Source organism: Pelophylax lessonae (genome assembly GCF_965119305.1).
Source record: "Pelophylax lessonae genome assembly, chromosome: 5".
Classification (NCBI taxonomy): Eukaryota; Metazoa; Chordata; class Amphibia; order Anura; family Ranidae; genus Pelophylax; species Pelophylax lessonae.
The window spans coordinates 399,190,850-399,216,679 of NC_138772.1; the positions used below are offsets into that span (position 1 = coordinate 399,190,850).

Genomic DNA, 25,830 nt, shown 5'->3' on the forward strand with positions numbered 1-25,830 from the left:
GGGAATTTTCTTGCCTCTATCGACATCAAGAATGCTTACCTTCACATTCATTCCAATATGTGCCGGTCAACAGCGTTTCCTCCGCTTTGACTGGGGAGAGGAGCATTATCAGTTTGTGGCATTACCCTTTGTTCTTGCCTCTGCTCCTCAGGTCTTCACAAAAGTGTTAGCCCTGGTGCTAGCATTGTTACGCCAACGGGGGATCGTGGTACTGGGCTACTATCTGGGTCTGACTCTGGACTTTGCCTTAGCCAGAGGGCTCCTTCCTCTGGACAAACTCCAGAAACTGCAGGCTGCGATTCATCTCCTGCTGTCCAGTAGATGGTCATCCCTCCAGACATGCCAGTGCTGGGGCTGATGGTATCTACCTTCGAGGCTTTTCCAATTGCACAGTTCCATACGAGATCCCTGCAAAGGGAGTTTCTGGCCAAATGGGACAAGTCTCCGCAGTCTCTAGACAATCCGATCTGGCTGAGCCGGGGAACGAAAGAGACCCTGATATGGTGGGTTCGTTCTCTGGCGCTTCGGCTGGGCAAATCCTTCCTCCCCTTGTATTGGGCAGTGGTCACCACGGATGCCAGCCTGTCCGCCTGGTGAGGCGTCCTCAGAAAAAATTCTGCTATGGGGATCTAGACACTGGTAGAGTCCAGACTACCGATCGATGTCTTGGAACTCTGAGCGATCAAACTGTGGCTGGAACATTGGACGGATTATCTTAATGTCCATTGTGCATTCAATCGGACAATGCCACGGCCGTGGCTAATGTCAATCACTAGGGGGGCACAACAAGTGCCCTGGCAGCTCTTGAGGTAGCTGGCATTCTAAGGTGGGCAGAACAGCTTGTTCCAGCTCTCTCCGCCGTACACATTCCCAGGGTGGAAAACTGGCAGACGGATTACCTTAATCGGCAGGCGTTGGACCAAGGGGAGTGGTCCCTTCAACCAGAGGGGTTTAATTAGTTGTGTCTCTGGTGGGGCATTCCCGAGGTGGATACGTTGGTGTCCCGGCTTAACAAAAAGGGGCAGAGGTTTGTGGCTCGGTCACAGGATCCTCTGGCGGACGCCACAGATGCGCATGTGGCCCCATGGGGTCAGTATCGTCTGATTTACACCTTTCCTCCTTTCAAGCTTCTGCCAAGACTTCTACGCAGGATCGAGACAGAAGGAAATTCCAGTCACCTTAGTGGCCCCGGACTGGCCTTGCCAGGCTTGGTACGCTGATCTGGTGCGGCTGATCGCTGACTTTCCTTGAAAATTTACTCTCAGGGAGGACCTGCTGTCCCAAGGTCTTCCATCCTGCTTTACAGTCGCTGGCATTGAAGGCTTGGCTGTTGCACGCCAGGTGCTGATGGATAGTGGTTTGTCTAAGTCGATGATTCCAACACTGTTAAACACTAGGAAATCTACTTCTAGGAAGATCAACCATTGTACATGGAAGACGTACATTGCCTGGTGTGAGTCTCTTGGGGTACTATCAAGGACAAGGTGTCATTGTTAGCGGTCTTCTTTCAACAGCCCTTGGCCACACACTCCCTGGTGCATACTTTTCTTCAGGGAGTTCGGCACTTGGCTCCTCCTGTGCGATCACAATTACCCCCTTAGGGCCTCAATTTGGTGCTCCCAGTCCTCCAGAAGCCTCCATTTGAGAATCTTCAGGAGATCCCCCTGCTTACGCTGTTCCAGAAGGTGGTCTTTTTGATGGCTATCACCTCTGCGTGCAGGGTGTTGGAATTGGCGGCGTTGTCCTGTCGTTCACCTTACTTGATTGTTCACAGAGTTAACGTGGTTCTTCGCCTTTGTCCATCGTTCCTTCCAAAGGTTGTCTGTTTTTCATTTGAATGAAGACGTGTTGCTTTCCCTATGTCCCAGGCCAAAACATCCGAAGGAAATTGCTTTGCATGCTTTGGATATGGTCCAGGTGATTAGGGTGTACCTGGCAGCTATGGAGTCTTTTAGGAGATCAGACTTACTATTTGTGTTCTTACTATTTGTGTTCACGGATGGGCTTCGGAAATGTTTGTCCGCTTCCTCTGTGACCATTTCCAGATGGATCAGACAGATGGTTGGTTCAGGCCTATTCCATCAAGACTCTGGTTCCTCCTTTCCCTGTCAAGGCATATTCTACTCGGGCGCTCAGTGCCTCCTGGGCCTTCCGTCAGTGACGCAGGTTTGCACACTTTCACAAAGTTCTATAAAATGGATGTGTTGGCATCTGGGGATGCTTCCTTTTGGTGGCAAAGTTTTGCAGGCTGCTGTTTAGAGGCCCTGGTCCTATTTGAGGGTGTATTGTTTTTTCAGGTGGGCTCCAGTTGTTTTGGTTGAGCTCTTGTTTACCTGGTTGGCTGTAGTTTAGCCTTGGGAATTTATTTTCGCTATTCCTACCCCTCATGTTTAACTGTGCTTTGGGACATGCCAATGGTTAAGAAAATCTGGAGCTGTGCCCGTCAATGAAAGAAAGAGAAAAATGGGACTTTTGACTTACCGTAAAATCAATTTCTCTGATGTTCATTAACGGACACAGCACCCACCCTTCTGTGGATTTCTAATTCTTCTGACATTGCTTGTCACAAAACTGAGTACCTATAGCAGAGAGAGGGAGTATACCCCCCTGGGACTAGCCGGTAGGCGTGGCCAGACTTTTTTTTTTTTCGCCTAGTGTCCTACTCCTGTAGGGGGCAGTATAAACCAATGGTTAAGAAGATCAGGAGATGTGTCCGTCAATGAACATCAGAGAAATGGATTTTACCGTAAGTCAAAACTCTCATTATTTTCCTTTCACTTCACAATTATGTGCCACTTTGTGTTGGTCTATCACAAAATCCCAATAAAATACATTTGTTTTGGTTGTAACATGACAGAATGTGCAAAGTTTCAAGGGGTATGAGTACTTTTTCAAGGCACCGTAGATGTGTAGACCCTGCTATTACTCTATACAAGATGAAAAGAAAATTGTAAAATAGGAACTTTTCGTTTTCAGGTTTGCCAATTATACTATTAGGTAGTTTCAGGGATGCAATGTACTTAAATGTATGCTTATTCTATAGGCAGTTCTTCGATCATTTTCATGTACTGTTATTGGTCAGGAGTAGAAAGCATCAACACTATTCCTCCTGACCAGCGACACAAGTTGGCGACTTGTGTTAGTTGCTTTACTTTCACTGGATAGTGTTGGGTATGGTGGTTCAGAAGAGTAGAATTCAAATTGGATAGGTTTCATTTCAACCCTTCTAGCATCTTACTTTCTATTTTTAGTGGTCAAGTTGGATCTCACAGCCCATCTATGATTAACAATGATTCTGAAACTCTAGAGGAGTGCATGGTGTGTTCTGACATGAAGAGAGATACGCTTTTTGGTCCTTGTGGGCATATTGCAACCTGCTCTTTATGCTCCCCACGGGTAAAAAAATGTCTCATATGCAAAGAGCAAGTACAGTCTAGAACAAAGGTAACTGTTTATTTGTATTTATTTTTCTAAATGGAATCCTCTTCCTAAATATAAAGTTTGTCAAATACGTATGTTGCAACCAGTCTGTTTTGTGTGTGTAATATATATATATATATATATATATATATTACATACACACACACTTGCATAATACTCACTGGCCACTTTATTCACTTTATTAGGTACACCTGTTCAATTGCTTGGTAACACAAATTGCTTGGGAACACAAATTGCTTATCAGTCAATCACATGGCAGCAAATCAATAAATTTAGGCATCTAGACGTGATGAAGACAACTTGCTGAAGTTCAAACCGAGCATCAGAATGGGGAAGAAAGGTGATTTAAGTGACTTTGAACGTGGCATGGTTGTTTTTGCCAGACAGGTCTGAGTATTTCAAGAATTGTTGCTCTACTGGGATTTTCACGCACAACCATCACTCGGGTTTACAGAGAATAGTCCAGAAAGAGAAAATATCCAGTGAACGGCAGTTGTGTGGACGAAAATGCCTTGTTAATGTCAGAGGCACATTGTGTGGTCTGATGAGTCTCGATTTCAGCTGCGACATTCAGAGGGTAGGGTTAGAATTTGGCATAAACAATATGAAAGCATGGATCCATCCTGCCTTGTATCAACGTTTCAGGCTGGTGGTGTAATGGTGTTAGGGGGAAATTTTCTTGCTACACTTTGGGCCCCTTAGTACCAATTGAGCATTGTTTAAACGCTGTGGCCTACCTCAGTATTGTTGCTAGCCATGTCCATCCCTTTAGGACTACAGTGTATCCATCTTCTGATGGCTACTTAAAGCAGGATAATGCACCATGTCACAAAGCTCAAATCATCTCAAGCTGGTTTCTTGAATGTGACAATGAGTTCACTGTATTCCAATGGCCTCCACAGTCCAGATCTCAATCCAATAGAGCACCTTTGGGATGTGGTGGAATGGGAGATGGATGCGCAGCTGACAAATCTGTAGCAACTGCATGATGCGGTCATGTCAATATGGATCAAAATCTCTGAGGAATGTTTCCTACACATTATTGTAGAATAATTAAGGCAGTTCTGAAGGCAAAAAGGGGGGTTAACCTGGTACTAGCAAGGTGTACCTAATAAAGTGGCCCGGTGAGTGTATAGTAATCCCTGAAGGTCAAATTAGACTCATTAAATATTGTCCTCCGGTCGGTACCTGGATATTCTACTTGCAAGAATATAGACATGGCACCATTATTAGACTAGTGCAGTGTCATTATCTGGCATAAAGTTTAAAATGTGGACTCCTGTTTTTTCCTGGGCATTTTAGAGCAAGGCTGAAGTACCTAAAACTTTAATAAGAGCTCATGTTGAGGAATCATCTGCGCTGTAAACAGAGTTTGTTACCTGAAAGGACCTGCTTCTAGGTTGTATGTCAGTCAGCTCAAACAGGTGTCCCCCCTCATTCCCCTGGTGCTCAGTAAACTTTGTGTAAACCCTGTACCATTATTCAGGATAGATTGTACAGTAAACCCCCGCTCCATCGCAGGTTCAGTTTTTGCAGTCCCGGTATATTGCGGTTTTTTTTTTGTAATGTTATTTTACTATATAAATCATTAAAAATTAAATATTTTTGTGTTTTCCATAGCTCTTGCTATGTCTCAGTATCTTTTATGTGTTTAAGTGAGTTTCTATTGTTTTAAAAGTGTGTTTAAAGACCTTAAAATGCTTTTACACGTACAGTGACAGTAAAATAAACATGCCTACAATGCATTTTAATAGGGTTTTTCTATTTCGCGGATTTTCACTTTTCACGGCTGGGTCCGGAACTTAACCCCCGCAATGGAGGGGGGTTTACTGTATACTGTTTACACAGAACAAAGTTTACTGAGCACCAATTATTTGCAGGAGGGACACCTGTTTGAGCTGATGTAACCCAGGAGCAGATAATTTATTTCTGAACTGGTAGCAAAGGGGAAAGGAATGTTACTTTGATATACCTTCGTAACTTCCATCTAATAAGCTGTGTTTGTGGACTTTTCCTAGCATAAAACATGCATAAGCTGCTGAACTGGACATGATGCTGTGAAATGTTTTCTTTTTTTAATAAGCCAGATCACAACTTTTTTTCTTTTTTTTTTTATAATTGGGACCAGCTTTTGCTGTTGAAAGTTAACTACCCGGTATCATCTAGCCTAGACTAGTTTTAATGTACTGGTATTCTTAGATGATAGTTTTATTGAAAGTTTGGTTTTGTATATTAAAACAGAGGGGAATATATTGGGTACACAAAGCGGCTTTACAACTACTTGAAATGTAGAAATAGTGATAAAAATATTAACTCAAAAGTGCAAAAAAATGTCAGTAGAATTTTAATGAACTGAGACCTTTTGCACACAACAATTTGTCTTTTGAAAATTAATATTTAATATATTGTTTGTTTTATGTATTTAACTGCTAGTTATTTTATTACACGTTTCCTTTGTCTTCAGATTGAAGAATGTGTTGTGTGTTCAGACAAGAAAGCAGCCGTGCTCTTCCAGCCATGTGGACACATGTGTGCCTGTGAAAGTGAGCTTGATAAACTCTCTCTATTTTTTCTAGCTTTAATTGCAGATTGAAAGAATACAGTTTAAAAAGGAATTTGGCAGACAAAACACAGCAATAATGCCTAGCTCAATGAATTGCACAAAAAGTGCCCTTTTAGTGGCCCCTGGCACTGCAAGTGTTAAAGCGTCATTAAACCCCAAATTTTATTTGTTATTGCATATTATACAATTTTTGCTACCTGTGTCTTTAACCTTCCCTTCATTATTTTATGCAGTTCTGGTAAATACCTATTTGATCCTGCCATTAACCAAGGCCTTTCTTCTTCTGAGTGGCAAGGCTATCACAGCAGGGCTTCTATCTCCTGCGTTGCCACTCATGCTCTTGCATTGCGCAAGTTCCATTCTCTATGAGGAAGCCCCTTTCACATCCTCGTTTCTCCCCTGGATGCCGCCCCATGTGGCTGGATCCAGCATATGTGATTGATAGATTCTTCTTCACTCTGCTTGAAGCCTCACATGACTGTCTCCTGCATCTTGAGGGGCAAGTACAGCAGAAGTAATTGACAGATTCAGGTTTTGTAACAGATGCGGGCTCAAGAATATGACTGTAGTTTTAGTTTTTACGTTAACAGAAAGGCTTCCATGTTCTTTGTTTTAAAATTAGAATTTTAATGACAATTTTACAAACTGAGTTAATGCACTGTTTACACAATTCAGTTTGTATCGCATAAAGATAAAAATGAATTCAAAGGCTTAGCTACACTTTTAAATGCTCCTAAAAGCTAGCGCATAAAGAAGTAAGGTTGATACACTTTACCTTATACCTCACTCTGAAGACTTCAGCACTCTTATCTCCCTGACTCTCCAGACTGTGGGTGGTCGCTCACTTTCCTTCATGTACAATGCAGGGCTATTATGATGTCACCATGCACCCGCTGGCCAATGTGTCTTAGAGAAGTGGCTTCGGGGACTGGTTGTTAAGATGAAGGGAGCCTGCCGGAGTGAGGTATAAGACAAGTATTACAGCTTATTTCTCTGCCCCTATACCATACAAGCATTTAACAGTGGGGGCCCCACTGCAAGGGTAATTTTTGTGTGCGATTCCCTGAGTTGGACTAATTGCTAGATATATTTTTCCATGGTAAGGGCGAGTAACAACTTATGGATATGTATTACTTCTCACAGTACTTCCTATAGTAATGTGGTTTTCGTTCGTTCTTTCTCCACAGAAGGACAGCACCATCTTTGTTCAGGCATCATTTAGGGTTAGCATTTGCTTCCCAGGCTAAGATACTGTCCAAAAGATAATACAATGATGTAATTTTGGTTTCTGCACGGTATTCTTTATGCTCTCGGCTATAAACCAAGCTGTGTACAAATTTAACCAACTCTTACAGCCTTTGCATTGTCACAGTGTACAGTTTAAATGAGTGAGAATCAGGGAATCCTCAGTCCTTTTGTGTTTTATTAATGTACGCCTATCCTTTACAGCAGACCATTGTAAGAATAATTGAAAATGTGATTAATGCTTGTATACCACTTGCACTGTACAATCTGATTGTAAACTAGCAAGCTTATTTATTAAGGTAGTGCAAAGAGAAATATGATGGAAGAGTATGGTATCCCATACCAGTGATAAATTATCTGCAGATCTAACTGAATGAGCTGAAAACTGATATAATGCTGAGTTATTAGATTCTGCACAAGATTACTTCACTCTAGTACTTCAAGAAAACTGTAAAAGCTTCTATACTCCTAGGTTACACGTAGTTCCACATGACTCAGGCTAACCAATACCCAAAAAACATGCCATGATTTTAGACACACAGAGGGGGGAGTGTTGGCCCTTTTCTGATGCAGAATGGCTAACTTCTTTAAAAACAATCCTAGCTATGATACAGAGCTTGGTCTATGAGCACTCTTAGCAGAGCTCTGACATGCAACTATTCACTAGAAGAGCCTTAACCCAATCACTATGAGAATTACAATAATTAAATCTTGCACAGGAAGTATATAAAATTATGAATCAGAAAAAGTTGCATATAAAATTTTTTTTTATATATAAAAAAAAAAATGCACTCTGCACTGTAGTCAGCCCCCTTTAGATTGACATTGGCATCATGATGCACCACACTATGAAAGGTGACATATAGTTTTGTTTATGTAAATGTCCTAAATTATGGCTGTACAGTGTAAGAAGTCCTAAAATAGTAAGAGTTTAGCAGTAGATTTGAGATCAAAGTACATCAAAAAAGCTGTTTTAAAAAAAAAAGTGCCTAAAGCCACACATTGCACACTTGTTTAGTGTATTTGAACATTAAGATTCCATCGGCCAGAATATGAATTTATTCTGGCCATTGGAATGCATTTCACGCTTAAAGGCACCTAGAGTTTAACTGTTTTACGTGCAATTAGGCGTGTCAACCTTTTTTCTGCTAAAAAGCTCCTCTCCTGAACGCACGTCATTTTTTTTTCTGCCCGTGAACACTCCTCTTCTAAAATCCTTGTAAATGCCTTTGCGTGCATGGACGCTTAGGCTTGGCCATACATGTTCAATTTTCCTATACAATTTTCTGTTCGATTTAGGCCCCATGCACACAGGGCGTTTTTGCAGCTGCTGTTAGGAGAGTCAGACGTTTTAATTTTGCGGCTTAAAAACGCCCCTCCATGTTATTCTATGGCCTCATGCACACAGGCTTTTAGAAGCTCCAAGTGGCATAGGCATTTTTAAGCTGTAAAAGAAACCCAGGGCCAGTGCGTTGAGGAGAAGCAGCGTTAAGCTGTAAAAACGCCCGACGCTGCTAAACGCGACTTAACACAGTATATCGGCTTTTAGCAGTGTGTTTTAAAATGTAAAAAAATTTGATTGGGCACAAATAGAAGGATTGTGTTTATTTGAAAACGCTGATAAGCGCTGACGTGCCTAAATGTGCCTTGGCGCCAATGTTAAATGCTGCTAAAGGTGCATTTTTGACGCCGCTTTTTCCTGGCGTCAGAAATAGCTTTGCAGCTCGTTTTTTCTGACGCCCTGTGTGTATGGGGCCCTACCAAAAACCACATAATATGAGGTCAAACCTAAACAACACTTTCAATTGTATCCTATTAGACAGGCCTTTGTACTATATAGTTGACGGTAAGCCTTATACTAACACAGAGGGGCTTTTACAGGCTAGGCAGACCCCTGTAAAAGAGGTATTTTTTTAAGCCCTATGTTCATGAGCGCTTAATTTCACCTGGTGTTTATGCCAGTAATGCCTGGCAGCACGAGCCACCTTTTCTACAGCAACATTGTCAACCTGTAGAGAGGGTAGTGTTTTATGCATTAGAAGATTTAAATGGACTTGAATAAAAGAAAAATGAATGCTAAACTCCACCTAACACTTTTTAAACAGTCACAGCAACGTTTTTTTTCTTATTAGGATAAAATTAGGATTTTAACATAAATGAGAAAAAGCGAACCGTTGTAAGCACCCCTTCCAATGGTTTCTCTTAACCCCCTAACTGGCACTTTTGCTGGAAAATGTGGTCTGTTGAAAAATTACACTTATTGACTGGATTGTACGCTGACAACGTAGGAAAAAAAGCTTAAAGTAAACAAATGCAGTCACCACATTAACGGATTGTTAAGCTACAGTATATTTATTTGTTGATATTGTGTTCAGATACACGTTAAGCTTTCAACTCTCTTGTCTGAAAAAAGCTTTCTATACATGTTAGTCCGATTGTACAATCAGTCTTCAAGATCTATTAACAACTGTGTAGTTTAAATGCATACCCAATCATCCATTCAATCCATTCAAATAAGGTAGCCTCTAGCCCCTTAGGAAGCAGTTATTAAATCTAAAGTAGATTGTACAGATAGATTGGAACATTTGGCCAGCTTAAAATTCCCAAGGTTACAGAGGCTCCTTACCCTGTTGTATTCTATAAATATAACACCATATGTTTGCTACTGCTACTTTCAGCAACTTTTATTTTGTTTTCCTTGTGGTAGAGTTGCTTTTTAGGGGCCCATTTCTTTTCAAATTAAAATTGGCTTTGTGGTAATGTCAATTAAAAATAAAATGGGATTTGCTTTCTGTAAGCTGTACAGGAGGAGGAAAATTCACACAGAGCTATTTAATATTGTCAATCATTTTATTACAGTGCATGCACAGGAAGTGACTATTTTGTTTATATCTCAGCATCACAAAAATAAAATTCTGCCAGAGGCAAAGAAAGTGTTGGAGCCCTATGAGTTCAACTGGAAACATGTCTAAGTTTTTCACAGGGGAGCAACTTGATACTATATACTATTTGCACTGATATACGTCACATGTGGTGTGTGGACAATCTCCTCCATTGTGACTTTAGGTTGTCATCTCCCAAAACAGAGTTTTGACACAGTAAAATTTTGGTGCTGGTTGACAAAAATAATTTTGTGCACATGAAAGCCTACATAGAGCCCAGAGTTCAGTTGGAGGTGTGCAAAATGCATGAGTATATGGCAACAAAAAAAATAAAAATTCTCTCTACTCTTAGATCCACTTTTACATGTACCATAATTGGACTGGTAAGATGAGATCCATTTTCTTTTTAAAGAGGTTGTAAATCTATGAAACTTTTTTTTTTTTTCACCCTGAAAGAGAAACACATAATGAGCTAGTATGCATCGCATACTAGCTTATTATGAAATACTTACCTTAGAACGAGCCCCCGCCGTGCCGCCCGCTTACCTGTATGGCGGGCGACATGTCCAGTCGCCCGTCTCCTGGGATCGCGGCATCCGGCCATCTGATTAGCTGGAGCCGCGGTGCCGTCACTTCCGCGCGCGACGGTCACGGGGCTGTGAAGAAACGGCACCAGCGGCCGTTCCTTCAGAGCGCATGCGCCAGTGACGTCACTGGCTGCATGTAAGGTAAATATCTCCTAAACGGTACATGTTTAGGAGATATTTACAGTACCAATAGGTAAGCCTTAACCACTTAAGCCCCGGAGGATTTTCCTGCTAAAAGACCAGGGGGTATTTTGCGATTCGGCACTGCGTGACTTTAACGGACAATTGCGCGGTCGTGCGACGCTGTACCTAAATGAATTTGACGTCCTTTTTTTCCCACAAACAGAGCTTTCTTTTGGTGGTATTTGATCACCTGTGCGATTTTTTGATCACGCGCTATAAACAAAAAAAGAGCGACAATTTTGCAAAAATAGCAATATTTTTCACATTTTTTTATATGAAATTCCCCAAAAAAAAATGTAAAAATCAAAATTTTTTAACATTTTCGGCCAATTTGTTTTATCCTACCTATGTTTGGTAAAAAAAAATCGCAAAAAGCGTATTTTGATTGGTTTGCGCAAAAGTTATCGCGTTTACTAACAAAGGGAAAGATTTTTGTCATTTTTGTTGTTTTTTTTTTAACGCGTAATGGCGGCGATCTGCGATTTTTTTTTTTGCGGTACTGCGACATTGCGGCGGACAGATCGGACCCTTGACTGACATTTTTGACACTTTTGGGGTTACCAGTGACATTTCTACAGTAATCAGTGCTATACATATGCACTGTTACTGTAAAAATACACTGGCAGTGAAGGGGTTAACTTTATTTGGGAGGGAGGGGCTGTGTGTGTCCCTAGGGGCGTGATTCTTACTGTGATTGGCTGTGGCTCTAGCTGTAAGGACACTGATCAACGGATCTACATACTAGATCCGAGTAATCAGTGTCTTTACAGCGATGAGAATGACAGGCAGCTTGTTTACACAAGCTGCCTGACATTCTCCCTCTTCCCCCGACGATCGCCGAGTGGCCGGCGGACATCGGGTCCGCTGGTCACACGCGCGGGGGGGTGCGTGACCGCGCGGGAGCGGGAGCGCGCCTCCGCGGGCGCGCGCTCGCTCCCCAGACCCTCCCAGGCTAGTGACGTTAATTAACGTCACTCTGCCTGGCAGGGGCTGACCGCCGCAGTAAATCTACTTGCGGCGGTCGGCAAGCAGTTAATATAGGCTTACCTATAGGTACAAGTTGTAGAGGAGGGTTTACTTCCTCTTTGATGTGTTTTATACTATTGTAAGAAAACAAGCAGGTAAATATAGTTATGAGATTCTTGCCATTTTATTTAAGTGGAATGCAAGAAGCCCCTAAATAACTACTGCTGACCATACATAGAGCACATTTATTTCCTGCAGCCATGGGTTGCAGGAAAAAAAAACTGTAGATTCCCCTATAAATACAGACTGCGTTGATGCGGGAATCCCTCTTGCCGGGTCATTGTCTTCTCCCGACGGGGAAAGCTATCCCCGCTGGGAGAAGACTGTGATTATCACTAGCGCCTGCTATAGCCGCTAGCAATAATCGCAAGAGAATCCGGCAGGCTGGTTGTACCCAAGTTGATCGATCCTGCTGAACCTGCCGAGATTTGAACTGTGTATGGCCGGTCTAAGTAACTTGACTTGTAACATGCCAATATGTGCATTCATGTTGTCAAGCACATTGTAGTTGTACTGATATATTTTTTCCTATTGCTGCTTGTTGGATATCAATATTGGTTTTCGCCATTTTTCTTTCTAATATTATAAATCAACAGTCTACTCCACAAACTGAAACCTGGCTATGTATTAAGCTAATGTTTCTTTTCCACAAGTGGATGTACTCACATGTCCAGTTTTAGGCTGCTGACATATGTGTTCGCACTATTCGAGTTCTCTCTGACCTTGGGAATGCATAACTAAAATACTGCTTCCTCCCTTTCATAAACCAATCTGTAAAATGACACATGCTTGGGGTTTTTTTTGTAGTTGGTGTTGTTTTTAATTTAAGTTATACTTTTCAGTTTATTTCTTGTCTTTTTAGTGTTATGGTGATATTTGAGTGGATGCTTTTTTGGTGTTTTCTCATTGCAGATTGTGCAAGTCTTATGAAAAAGTGTGTTCAGTGTCGTGCTTTAGTTGAGCGGAGAGTGCCTTTTGTTATGTGCTGTAGTGGGAAAGCAGCTGAAGATGTCACAGATGACATAGGTAAGAAGGGCTAGTTTTATGGCTGAAGGTTTGTCACAAATGGGTCAGGAGCAGCTGTCATGATGCAGATACACTTTCAGCTCCATTTTTTTCTAAGTTCTCTTTTTGTACTTTTCTTGTATGTAAATACTTGCATGACAGCTTAAACAGCATACATCTCGCTGAGCACATGTGCACTGGCGTGCCTCTGTGACTGCTGTGTTCACAGCTGTGAGACGCTGGGGTATTGTTTGATCGCTATGATTGCATAGCGATCACATGATTACAATGAAAATAGCCATTGAGTCATTCATGGTTTTTATTGATTGCTTTGCTTAATATTGTGATGCTGTGATTGGCCCACAGCTATCACACGTTACCTGCTTACCTCCCCACCCCCGGAGAGTAGTTCAAATTTGATTTAATTTCTCATTCTCCAAAAAATTGTGACAATTACAACTTCAAAAAACCCGCCATGCCTGTTACTAATAACATTTGACTGTCTACTTTCCATGAAGCGGTCATTTGGAGGGGGGTATTTGTACCGTCCTGGCATTTTAGGGCCTCAAGAACGCATCCGCATTAATCCTTTGAAAAAAAAAAAATATATATATATATATATATATATATATACACACCATAGTTTGCAGGCACTATAACTTTCACCCAAACCAGTTAATATACACTTACTGGGATTTTTTTTTTTTTTTTACCAAAGACATGGAGCAGAAAATACATGTTCCCCTACATTTTGGAAGAATTTTGATTTTTATTGGATATGTTTCATAACAGAATGTAGAAAATATATTTTCGTTTTTCTTTTTAAATATATATGTATATATATATATATATATATATATATATATATATATATATATATATATATATATATATCAAAAACTAAATTAACCCAGTGGTGATTAAATACTACCAAAAGAAAGCGCTTTTTTTGTGAACAAAATGATTAAAATTTTACAGTGTTGCATGACTACGCAATTGCCTGTTAAAGTAGCTCAGTTCTGAATAGCAAAAAAATGCTCTGGTCATGAAAGGGGTAAAACCTTCCGGTAGAATTTTACCTCCTCCAGTAATTGTAAAGTCATGAACAGATCTTCCCTCTACTGTAAAATAAAACAAAACAATACACAGGAACAAGGGAATCATTTTCAACTTACTGGAAAAGGTATATTATCTAAATAACATGGACAATCTGGTGGTAGTTTTCATCCCCCATATTTCTACATAATTGATTAGCCCAAATATAGGAACTTATGTGCAGTATTTTCTGATTTGTGCTCTTCTCATCTACACCTACACAGTTATTTGTTCTCTATATCTTGATAGACATTTCCAGCAACCTGGACATTTTCTAGGATATATACTGCATGCTGTGGTTACTACATACTACATACTACTAATACAAAGAATGAAATGTAATATCTTTACATCAGTCATCAGTCCCACCAATGCCCCCTTCACCTATTTACAGCACAGTCCCCCTTTACATGACAGCAGAGACCCCCCCCCCCCCCTTTGGTTCACAGTGGCCCTCTCGTCATCACAGGTTTCCCCTTGATTTCTCAACATTGCCACCCAGCTCTTTTTATCGGTGTCCTTCGTCCCGCATTTGGAAAGTGGGACAGCTTCAATCATTTGTCCAGACCTTTCACAACCCCCCCCCCCCCCCCACCGCCCAGCTGCAATGGTCCAAGCAGGACTGTCACTTGGTAGTCTGTCACTGAGTGATGCCTGCTGTATGGTTTAGAAATAATCAGCAAAAACCAGATATCAGTTGGTTTTGCATCTATGTATATAGACAATATAACACTGTGTTTTGAACTCTAACACTGCGTGTGTTATACCTTACAGCAGGGGGAAACATTCCAGTTTTACAGAAGGACAAGGACAACACCAATGTCAATGCAGATGTGCAGAAGCTACAGCAGCAATTGCAAGATATTAAAGAACAGGTGATCCCAAAAAAAAAAATCTATTTATTGAAAAATGATTAGCAAGCCTTAATGCGTAAATACTATTTTTATTTATAACTTATGTATTTATAGTGTTTTATTCTTTTTAAAAGCAGTGCATTAGGAATTATGTCAAGGCTTATGCTTTTTCAGTTTTAGAAATTGCATGTGTTTTAGGTGCATTTTGAAACTTTATACAAGGATTTGTTGCACTTCAGCACTTATATTTACTACATTTTCATGTACAGTATATGCCCAAAAAAATGCACATAAAAGCTTAATACATGCAAAAATATGAATAGGAAATCTTATGACTTTTTAAAATGTAAAAATGTTAGTGTTTTATTCTATTATATGTTGGATTGTATATTTTACTCAGCAGTAGCTCAATTCACATCACCTTCACCTTCCTGCTCACGTACAACCTGGGTGCTGGCCATCACAGGAAAATGTTTTCAGCCACACTCAAAATGGCTTTTCTTACAGTGTTTTAAAAAATTAGTTAATTGGCTGCATAGAGTGATGTCTCAAAGCCAAAAGCAACCTTCCTTGATGTTTTCACCACCCCTGGCTAGCTCACAAGGATAGGGGCAACGCACATGGTTACAGGGCGGCTGCAGCACGGCCCCATTCACCTGGGACTGTACTTCCAGCCACAGAATGTGTTTTCCCTGGCTGCTCCTTCTTCAGCTAAAGGGGGAGCAGTTGGGGGTGTTAAAATGTGACTCAACCACATGATATTAATGCCCCAATCCTGCCAAACCTGACGTGTGAACATCTGTGCGGCTGCACGCTGCATGTAGGGCAGCCTGTTTATTTTTAATGGGCTGCCCTACCTGCAAAAACCCGCAGGGAAAAGTCCCCAACTTCCCTTTTTTTTTTTTTTTTTTTTTTTTTTTTTAAATCATGTCACACTGAAAACGCACTGCGTTTACCAATGCGTGGGGGTACAATTAAGAACTAATGACACTCCTGCGTGTCTGCTAAAGAGCAGCTCATTTGTCAGGAACACAGGCGATTTTCCACGTTTTCCAACACACAGTAATGTGAACCAAGACTTAGACTGGGTTGCCTTGAGACTGAAAATATTTTTCAAGGGCGCTCTAATTGGAAAAAGTTTGAAATGCTGCTGCAGCTGTGAGCATCATATCATCCCAGTATAGTGTTCTCTTTCGATCATTGACGGACACAGCTCCTGATTATTCTTAACTATTGGGATATACTGCCCCCTACAGGAGTAGGACACTAGGCAGGAAAAAGCTTGACTACGCCTTTGGGCAGTCCCAGGGGGTATACACCCACTCTCCTCTAAACACGCTCTTTTTTTTTTTTTTTTTCTGCCTTGTCAGGAGTAAGGACCTAGTTCCTTGCTGGGATCTCTGGTCCTGGCATTTTTTTGATTTTAAATTGAAATTTTTTCTCATTTTGTTCCTGTGAGAGAACTGGGCGACAAACTGCCCGCAGCTCCGCGCTAGGTTGGCCAGGACATAGCCTCACTGGACGGGAGGTGGCCTGTGTGTTAAACATCTCGCGAGGATGCATACGAACTGGCTTTGGCCTGAGTCGCACAGTTTCCTTCTGGAAAAGGACAACACCCACATTAAGATGAAGCGATGTCCTGTCCGGAGCGGAGCCCAACCTGTTCCCGGTGTGGTAAGTAGGTGTCCCCCCCCACTACCCCTGGTGGGTTTTAAGGTGGACATGGGCCCCTCCCTGGGATGGTCGGACCCCTGGGTTCACCTCCCTTCCCCCCAGCCCCTCTAAAATTTCAGTCACTGTGGGTCTTTTGTCGGAAAAGGTGGACGGTCACACCTGTAATGGACACGCCGGTTTCCAGGTCAAAATGAGTTACCTTCATCCCAGTTGAGGAGTCCCTGACCTTTACAGGTCCAGCTAATAAGAGGGCGGATGCTCTGGCCCGCCAGATGTGCGCTGTGGCTGGTTCGGCAATTAGGCTGGTAATTACTATTGCCCTAGTGTTTTGCGAACTCTGACCGATTGGGCTAAGCTTTTAGGCTGGGACCTGGAGGGAGAATAGTTTCCCCCTGTCTTTGCGGAGCTGGCAGACCGATTGGTCCAGGGGCTACAGTTTGTCTGTGATGCCTCTTTGGATGCGACTCCTTTGATTCTAGGCGGTCTTTATCAGCAGTGGTCCTTCGGCGTATCGTCTGGCTTAAATGCTGGTCGGTGGACTAGGCTTCTAAGAAGGCCTTATTTGATGATCTTCTTGTATGGAGTCGCCTGTTTGGAGCTTCTTTGGACATCGTTAATGGTTTCACGGGGGGGGGGGGGGGGGAGAGTACTCTCCTTCCCCAGGCTACCAAGGGCAAGGAGCCCCATCGTAGATGGGGGCCTTTCTCTTCGGCTCCTAATCGGCCTCTTCGTCTCTCAGGATTAGGAAATAAAGGTCAGGGCCTCCACCCAAGGTTCCAAGAGGACCTGGTCTGGAAAGCCAAGAGCGGGCTCTTCCAGACCTGAAGACAAGCTGTCCCTGCATGAAGGGGTGCCATCACCTGTTTTTGGGGTAGGGGGACATCTTCCCTGGTTTCAGGATCCATAGACCTCCCTGGTACAGGTCAAGTGGGTCCACAAAGTTATTTGGTCAGGCTACGAGATCAAGTTCGGTCTTGTCCTCCGGAAAGGTTTTTTTCTCCTTCCAACCTGTACAGTCCCCAGGAAGGAAGGCAAGCTACGTCCAGTTCTGGCACTTAGGGGACGAGGAGCACAATCAGTTTGTGGCCATGACCTTTGGTCTCACCTCGGGCCTTCACAGGAGTGTTGGCCCCGATGCTGGCATTTTTTGAGTCAGCAGGGGATCGCGGTACTGGGGTACCTGGACAATCATCATCTGCGAGCGGAGTCTCTGACTGCTCTGATGGACTACTGGAGATTGCTCTGCAAACTCTGAGGGAGTTTGTGGGATCCTGAACATTCAGAAGTCTGATTTGGTTCTGTCCACAAAAAATGGCCTATCTGGGTCTGACTCTAGACTTGGCCTAAGCCAGAGTGCTTCTTCCTCGAGAAAAACTCCAGACATTGCAGGAGGCAAATACAGCTTTTGTTGTTTAGCAGGCATCCCTCCCTCCGGGCTTGCATGCAGTTGCTGGGCCTGATGGTGTCCACCCTCAAGGTTATCTGTTTGCACAGTTCCACACAAGATCTCTCCTAAAGAGATTCTGGTGAAATGGTTTAAGGATCCGCGGTCTCTTGAGGTGGCTTCGCTCTCTGGCACGTCAACAGGGAAAATCCTTTTCCTCCTGTACTGGGCGGTTGTCTCCACGGATGCCAGCCTGTCAGGGTGGAGGGGGGGCAGCGTCCTCAGCACAGACATGCTCAGGGGGTCTGGACTCTGGCACAGCCCGGACTGCCGATTAGTATACTGGAAATCAAGCAATCAGACTTTGGCTCATTGAACAATCGTCTTCAAGGGTGTCAAATTAATTCGAACATTGCCACGGCCGTGGTCTGTCAATCACTATGGGGGCACAAGAAGCGTCCTGGTGGCTCGGTAGGTAGCCATTCTAAGGTGGGCTGACTAATTCGTTCCAACCCTCTCAAACTTCTGACACAACTCCTGTGCAGGTTAAAGGCAGAAGGGATTCCGGTCATTCTCATGGCTCCAGACTGGTCTTGCCGGTCTTGGCATGCCGATGCTCCTTGGGGACTTCCTCTTAGGGAGGATCTGCTGTACCAAGGACCAATCTTTTATCCTGTCATACAGTTGCCGGCTTTAACGGCTTGGCTGTTGAACGCCAGGTGCTGAAGGGTGAAGGTTTGTTTGAATCAAGGATTCCTATGCTGTTAAAAGCTTGGAAAGCTGCCTCTGGGAAGATCTACCATTGTACGTGGAAGACGTACATTGCGTGGTGTGAGTTCCTTTGGGAATTCATCCTCGCTCCTTCTCGGTGGATCACATCTTAACCTTCCTTCAACAGGGGGTTGAACAAAAATTGGCCTTGAGTACAGTCAAGGGCCACACACTATCTGGTGCTTACCTTTTTATTCAGGGTGTCCGACATTTGGTTCCTTCAGTGCGGGTTCCGTTGCCGCCCTGGAATCTTAATGTGGTGCTTTCAGCTCTACTGAAGCTTTTCTTTGAAAATATTCGGGAGGTTTCCCTGCTTACCTTGCCCCAAAAGGTGGCCGCCTTTGGTGGCTATCATCTGTGCATGCAGCGTGTCTGCACTGAAGGCGTTATCCTGTCGTTCACCTTATGGTGCTTCACAAGGATCAGGTGGTGCTTTGCCACTGTCAGTCATTCCTTCATAAGGTGGTCTCTGACTGTCATTTGAATGAAGACATTGTTTTGCCTTCCCTATGTCCCAGGCGTAAACATCTGAAGGTAATTGCCTTGCATGTCTTGGATGTGGTCAGGGCAATTAGGGTGTACCTGGCAGCTACAGAGTTTGTTAGGAAGTCAGACTCTCTATTTGGGCTCATGGACGCACCTCTCAAAGGGTTGTCCGCTTCTTCTGTGACCATTTCCAGATGGATCAGACAGATGGTGGTTCAAGCCTATTGCATCAGGGGTCAAGTTCCTCCTTTCCCTGTTTAAGCGCACCCTACTAGGGTGCTTAGTGTCTCCTGGGCTTTCTGTCTTTAAGCGTCAGTGGCGCAGATTTTGCAAGGTGGCTACCTGGCCGTTGGTGCACACTTTTGCAAAGTTTTTTGTAAAGTGGTTGTGTTGGCATCTGTGGATGCTTCTTTTGGCTGCAAGGTTTTGCTGGCTGATGTTTAAAGGACCTTGTCCTCTTTGAGGGTGTATTGTTTTTCAGGTGAGCTCCAATTGTTTATGATTGAGCTCTGTTACCTGGTTGGCTATGGTTAGCCTTGGGAATTTTTTTCTGCTGTTTCCCACCCCCCGTGTTTGACACTGCTTTGGGACATCCCAAGGGTAAGAAGAAACCGGAGCTGTGTTTGTCAATAAACGAAAGAGAAAATGGGATTTTTTACTTACCGTAAAATCCATTTCTCTAATGTTCATTGATGGACACAGCACCCACCCCTCTGGATTTGGCTTTCTTCGGACACTGCTTGTAACAAAACTGAGTGCCTACAGCTGAGAGTGGGTGTATGCCCCCTGTGACTGCACCTAGGCATAGTTAAGATTTTCCCTGCCTAGTGTCCTACTCCTGTAGGGGGCAGTATAACCAAATGGTTAAGAAGAATCAGGAGCTGTGTCCGTCAATGAACATAGAGAAATGGATTTTACGGTAAGTCAAAAATCCCATTTTTTTTTTTTTCATCCAGCAGTCACCTCTCCTGTAAAAGCAATCCTAGCAGCTGATTAGCTGCTGGATTGCTTTTACAAGCAGCGGGATGAGATCCCCCCCCCCCCCACGCCTTCTGGGGCTCTCCTGTCCCACTGAGAGATACTGAACGTGTAGCCAGTGGTTCCGCCAGCTGACCATAGAGCTGATTAGAGACCGGAGCAGCTCTGATTATCTCTATGGTATAGACTACCTAAAGTGATGGAGCTTTTCATCACTTATTTTTTTATTGGTTGTAAATAAACCCTTAGGGATTTACTGCTCTTGGTATGATCCAAAGCTTTTAATGGCAGAGGAGAAATCTGGGGGTCTAATAGACCCCAGATCTCTCAGTAAAGAGTACCTGTCACTCCCTTTTGCTAGCACAGGGGATATTTATATTCCCTGTGATAGCAATAAAAGTGCTAAAAAAAGCGACAGGGTAAAAAAAAAAAATTGTCACCAGGTGAAATCCAAAGTCACAAGACATGGGAGACCTCTATCATTAGAAGTTCTTCTGTGAATAAATTACCCTTTTTCCAGTAGTAAAAACCAGCCCAAAAACTGAATCCAACTATCTCTATTAGAGATTCGCAATTAAAGTTTATCTACAAAACATTGATGTAAAAGTAAATTAACACTCCTTGCAGGGAACTCACATGAAATAGTGCTTTTTGCAAGCACAAACTAGCCAGCAAAAAAAATACCACTCCAGACACTCCAGTTGGCATGCAACGTGATGTCGCTGCTACCTGCGTAACATGCTTCCTCCACCTAGGAATTTTCTTTGGTTTTATCAGTTACATACATAAAATAATGAGTAAAGTATTTGAACTGAACTGGCTTATTGACATTGTACATTTTACATAGTTTGCATGTTTTTTTTTTTCCCCTGTAGACCATGTGTCCTGTGTGTCTCGATCGGCTTAAGAATATGATCTTCATGTGTGGACATGGAACATGTCAGCTCTGTGGAGACCGGATGAGTGAATGTCCCATTTGTCGGAAGGCGATAGAACGAAGAATCTTATTGTACTAGACTCCTCATTATTTTATTTTGTATATTTTTCAAGTTGCTTCAGTTTTGGTAGCACGGATGAGTTGGCTTTAATGCTGCGTTCGCTGTTAATTTGCTGGAAATGATGCAAAAGATTTGCTTTAAAATGTGTATTAGATCCTGCCACTGGTCTTTTACAAAATCTCAGCATACAGCTGTCTTTGTTATTAGTACTTGTGTGTCCGCTTACTTTGTGTTGTGTAAAATTAGGAAACGCAAAGTAATTATTGTCTAGTATTTGTGAGCTTTAAATTGATCAGTGGCTCTATCAAATCCACATTTGTTTTTTGTTTTTTTTAATGCAAAAAGTATTTATTTTCTAACGTTTTTTAAATTGGCAAATTAGTCATGTGTAGGGGGATATGTGCAGCCTGTGTCAGCAGACAGTATTGCTTTCTAATAGGCCTGCAAGTGTGCCTTGGCCTGGAGATTCCTTTTGCCGTATTAGACTTTCTATTTCTATTTTCTTTTCAGAATGAGTAATGGAATGTTTTTTATTCATTTGCAGATACAGTATGTCAGAGGTTGAGCTCCCAAAGGCAGAAAAAAGAAGCTAACTAACTTTTAGAACACTATGAATGTAAAATTATTCCAAGCCATGTTTCTGAAAAAAGTAAAACAAATAGGCCATTCCTATCGCTATGTGCACAGTTACAAACTACAAAAAATAAAGACATAGCACAATATATCACATATTGCTGCCAGAATGTAAGCTGGGCTTTGCTCTCCTCGTTTTTAAGAATTACCATTTTCTTCTGTTCCTGTTAGATAGAAGACAAAGGTTTTTATGAAGCATGTCTTTGGATGGCCATGGTAGACAGATTTACATCTACTGAACCCCTCATATAATTCCCCTTTTGTTTCCTCACCGACCTTCAAGTTGAACAAAAGGAACTCATGGCAATTTTTTTTTTCTTTTTTAATTTGTATTTTGAACACTGCAGTGCCCATCCTGAGCTGAAAAGCAGTACAGTAGCTTTTTGTGGATGTCAGTGGAGAAATGCTTCTTCTCTGACGTGCGTGAGGACCTCCAATTTGACCTTCTTGCTAAACTGACCTATCTTTTATCATTTATCGTGGATTTCAAGCTTGTTTTTCAATTTAAACATGCCATTTTACATCAAGTTTAGCCATTATTTGTCTTTGCTAAAACTGCTACCCTGTCCGAATCCTGTTGCCTGGTTATTAACAAAGGCCTTACAAATTTAGCTATGCTCCACCTGGATAATGGCAATACATGCTACTATTGCCACCCTTTTAACACTACGTTTCAGTGGGCAACTGTTTTAGTTGCTCCCCTTCACCTGCATTTTAGATGTTACCTTGGTAAGGACATGCATGACTTGACAAATGGCAAACTAAAGACACGGGAAAAGGGAGGACTTATCGAAAGAAAGGAGAAGCCTTTGAATCAAGTTGAAAATCTGGGCCAGTTTATCTTAAATTTTGTGAAAGTGTGTCTAAACCCTGTTTATGCGATGTCTGGGAATTGAACTAAAGCACAAATTGAACAAGGACTCAAGACAAATGTTAAAGCTGAACTCCAGGATAAGCAAATATTGTGTAAATACAAGAGTCGTGTGTATTGTTCCTTGAATCTTGGTGTGCTTTGTATATTTTTTCCAGATCTTTGTAATAATCCAGTGTGAGAGTTTGCCTCTGTGAAGGAGCTTCTTGTAATAAAGCTGGTCATTGCTTCTCTTTTGCCTTGTACAGGGTAACTGGTCTGCTCTATGCCCCCCCCCCTTTTTTTTTTTTTTGCAGGCAATCTGTAGTGGGTGGAGCCTGCTGGGCCTCTCCTACAGCTCTGCTCTTTGCACAGGCTATGTATAGCAGAGTAATGTCACTGCTGTCTTTACAAAGTAATATCTGGGTTTGCACTGGTATTTGGTGCCCACAAAGTGGCTTTTTAGGATTCTATTTAAATGTTTTTGTGTCCAGAGTTCAGCTTTAAAGTATAACTAAAGGCAAAACATTTATTTTTAGCTTTGGATGAAGTGAAGGCAGATTAGAACTCCTATCAGGTTTTATTGCTGTCTGTGTCTCCATTAGGGAGATTTACCCTTTGTCTTTTTTTTTTTTTTTTTTACCATTTTCATTGAAAGTGAAATAAAATCCCACATTTTGGGTTCTCCCCAGAAAAGTCATCCAATGGGCACACTAGTTCTGGTGACCCCGGGGGGGCCCAAGTGGTTCCGTTAATTTACTGGTATTGCCTCTCACTTCCTGGTATGGGACAGGACATGCGTATAAATCTCCCTAATGGGACACAGATGGCAAAAAAAAAATAACTTGCAGGGGTTATAACCCTCCCTTTATCCAAAATGAAAAAACCTTTTGCCTATAGTTCAACTAGAAAAGAGGAGGATTTACTGTGAGGCAGGTATGTATAAATATTAATCAGCCTCCTACCTCCACTCCTGTAATCTGCTGATGTACAATGCACTACCATGTATTACATATTTTAGGATACAGCTTCCTGACGCTTTCTGTGTTTGTGTTGGGTGTTATATGAAATTGCAAATTGTTCTAATCTGTGAGAGGTCATAAGCAAGTGGAAAGCTGGAGAGACTGGACAAGAAGATTTGCCTGGTTTTATAACTTATACCTGAATGACATAAGCAGGGCCTCAAGGCAAAGTAATAGAAAAGAAAATCCATCTCAAAGCAAAATACTTATTTCTTAGAAGTAGCCATTACCTGAATGATGTGCCACATACTCCAGGGCACTGAAGGCAAACATCTTCACTGAGTTAATTCCCTCAAAAAAAGTCTCCAGCACAAGTCAGATGAAGGCTTATTGCATGAGGGCCTAATCACACAAGTGTTCTGTTTAATGATGAAAACCCTTTAACCTAGAATATGAAAAAGTTTGTTGAACAAAATGAAGTAGAGATTTGATTAATCAAGGCAAAAACTACAGTTACATGTTTATTTTATTGCATCCTTTTGCCATTTTTTTTAACACGTTGTCTTAGAGTATGAAAAAAAGATTATAAAAGCTAAATGTATTTTTCACAGTTTGCTTTTGTCACATTCCTGATTATATAGGGTGGTAGAAAAAATATATACAAAAAAAACACAAAATAATTTACTGTTTAAAAAAAAAAAAAAAAAATCTTGGACATATGACAGTTACATTGTATTTTTCATACGGTCATGCTAGGCATACAAAGTGACACACTGTATAATATTTAAAAGTGTATATGTCTAAAAAGCACATTTGCAACAGTACAGACAAGATAAATATTCGTAACGAAATATATATTGTAACATTTCTCTTGTTTGTAGTTTTCTATTTGATTGTACATATCCATTGACTCTTCTCTAGGATCACAGTTATTGCACTGTGGCTTTTCAAAGAAACAGTTGAAAGAGGTGCGTTTTCTGCTACTAAAAGAAAACAAAAAAAAATAAACTGGACATTTTAAAGGGCAAAAATTATTATTTTTTTTTTTTTTTAGAAAATAGGTTTAAGCAAACTTCTTCATGGGTGATTTGGTAAGTCAGGCATAGTCTCATGATGTATTCAAGAGTTTTAATAAGAGAATACATTTTGGAAAAAGCAGTCTACCACTCACCTAAGTCGGATGTGACAGTACAGGGGGAGTTCTGTAACACAGTGTACAGAATGACCGCATATTGTGATAATTGCATTTTGTTATAAATGCATTTCTGTGTGTGTGGATAGAGAGAAATCCCACTGCACACTACTAGAACTTCGCCTGGGTGCTCTACAATTGGTGAGGTATAGACAGGTAAACCTGGTTAGGGCTTTAACAGAAGTAGTTCAAAAAACATTTTGGTGGTGCACAGCTTGTAATAAATAATTTATTGAAATTTTTGTAACTGTCCTATTACAACAGATGTATTTTCACCTTATTCACATTATTACTGTAGTATCATTGTATGGCATTACTTACACTGCAATAATGTTTGACCTGTTACAGGTTTATTGCAGCAAATAAGAAAGGTCAGTTAGATTTTTTCCCTATTCTCCAAGCAGTGTTAAACTATTTCATGTACAAAATTGTTTTTCTCTTGGAACATAGATTTTTTTTTTTTTGTTAAGAAAATTTACATCCTCTTAACATGTTATAGTAACAAACCGACACACACAAATAATGTGCTATGGAATAAACCGCATATTCCAAGAAATAATAAAGGTCAGTCCTTCGCAAACTTTCACTTCTGGGTGTACACTTGTATGCTGAATTCACCTTCTGGCTTCTGTCTGTTATTTCATTCTACCTATTGTGTTATCTATTAGGGTGCATTCATACCTGCGAATGCTCTCTGCCTGCAATCAGATGCGAGAACACCAGCAGGAGTCCCACAATTCGTTGAGAGTAGGCAGTCCTATTTGAAAGCAAGTGGGCCCAATTTAGCTATGAGTATATCTTACAGCCTGGGGGGTGAAATGCAAGAGTGGGGATGTGACAGCTAGAATAAGAAGTCTGTGGTTAATGCATTTTGCTGGCATCTGTCTGAACTAAAACATAATTTTGGGTGGACTGACTTTTTTTTTCTAGTAAGTGCTAAAATCTGTTTCATGTATTGTCCTAGTCCCTACTTTCCATTAAGGACTGTGTGTATAATCACACTATCTCAAACAAGAGGCAC

The 25,830-nt window shown here is 41.7% G+C and overlaps 1 protein-coding gene across 2 annotated transcripts in view; it reads left to right on the plus strand.

Moving 5' to 3' along the window:
• The window catches only part of MIB1 (MIB E3 ubiquitin protein ligase 1), a 203,770-nt gene extending 180,857 nt beyond the window's left edge, over positions 1-22,913 (plus strand). The window contains exons 17-22 of one of the 2 annotated variants that reach the window (XM_082258498.1): positions 3,252-3,444; positions 5,906-5,984; positions 12,840-12,953; positions 14,802-14,902; positions 21,050-21,183; positions 21,717-22,913. In XM_082258498.1, coding sequence (XP_082114624.1) covers positions 3,252-3,444; positions 5,906-5,984; positions 12,840-12,953; positions 14,802-14,902; positions 21,050-21,183; positions 21,717-21,765 — 670 coding nt within the window. In that variant the 3' untranslated portion in view covers positions 21,766-22,913. Of the gene's footprint in view, positions 1-3,251; positions 3,445-5,905; positions 5,985-12,839; positions 12,954-14,801; positions 14,903-21,049 lie in introns of both variants that reach the window. The other variant, XM_082258499.1, reaches the window with a different exon arrangement.
• Positions 22,914-25,830: the final 2,917 nt, after the last annotated feature.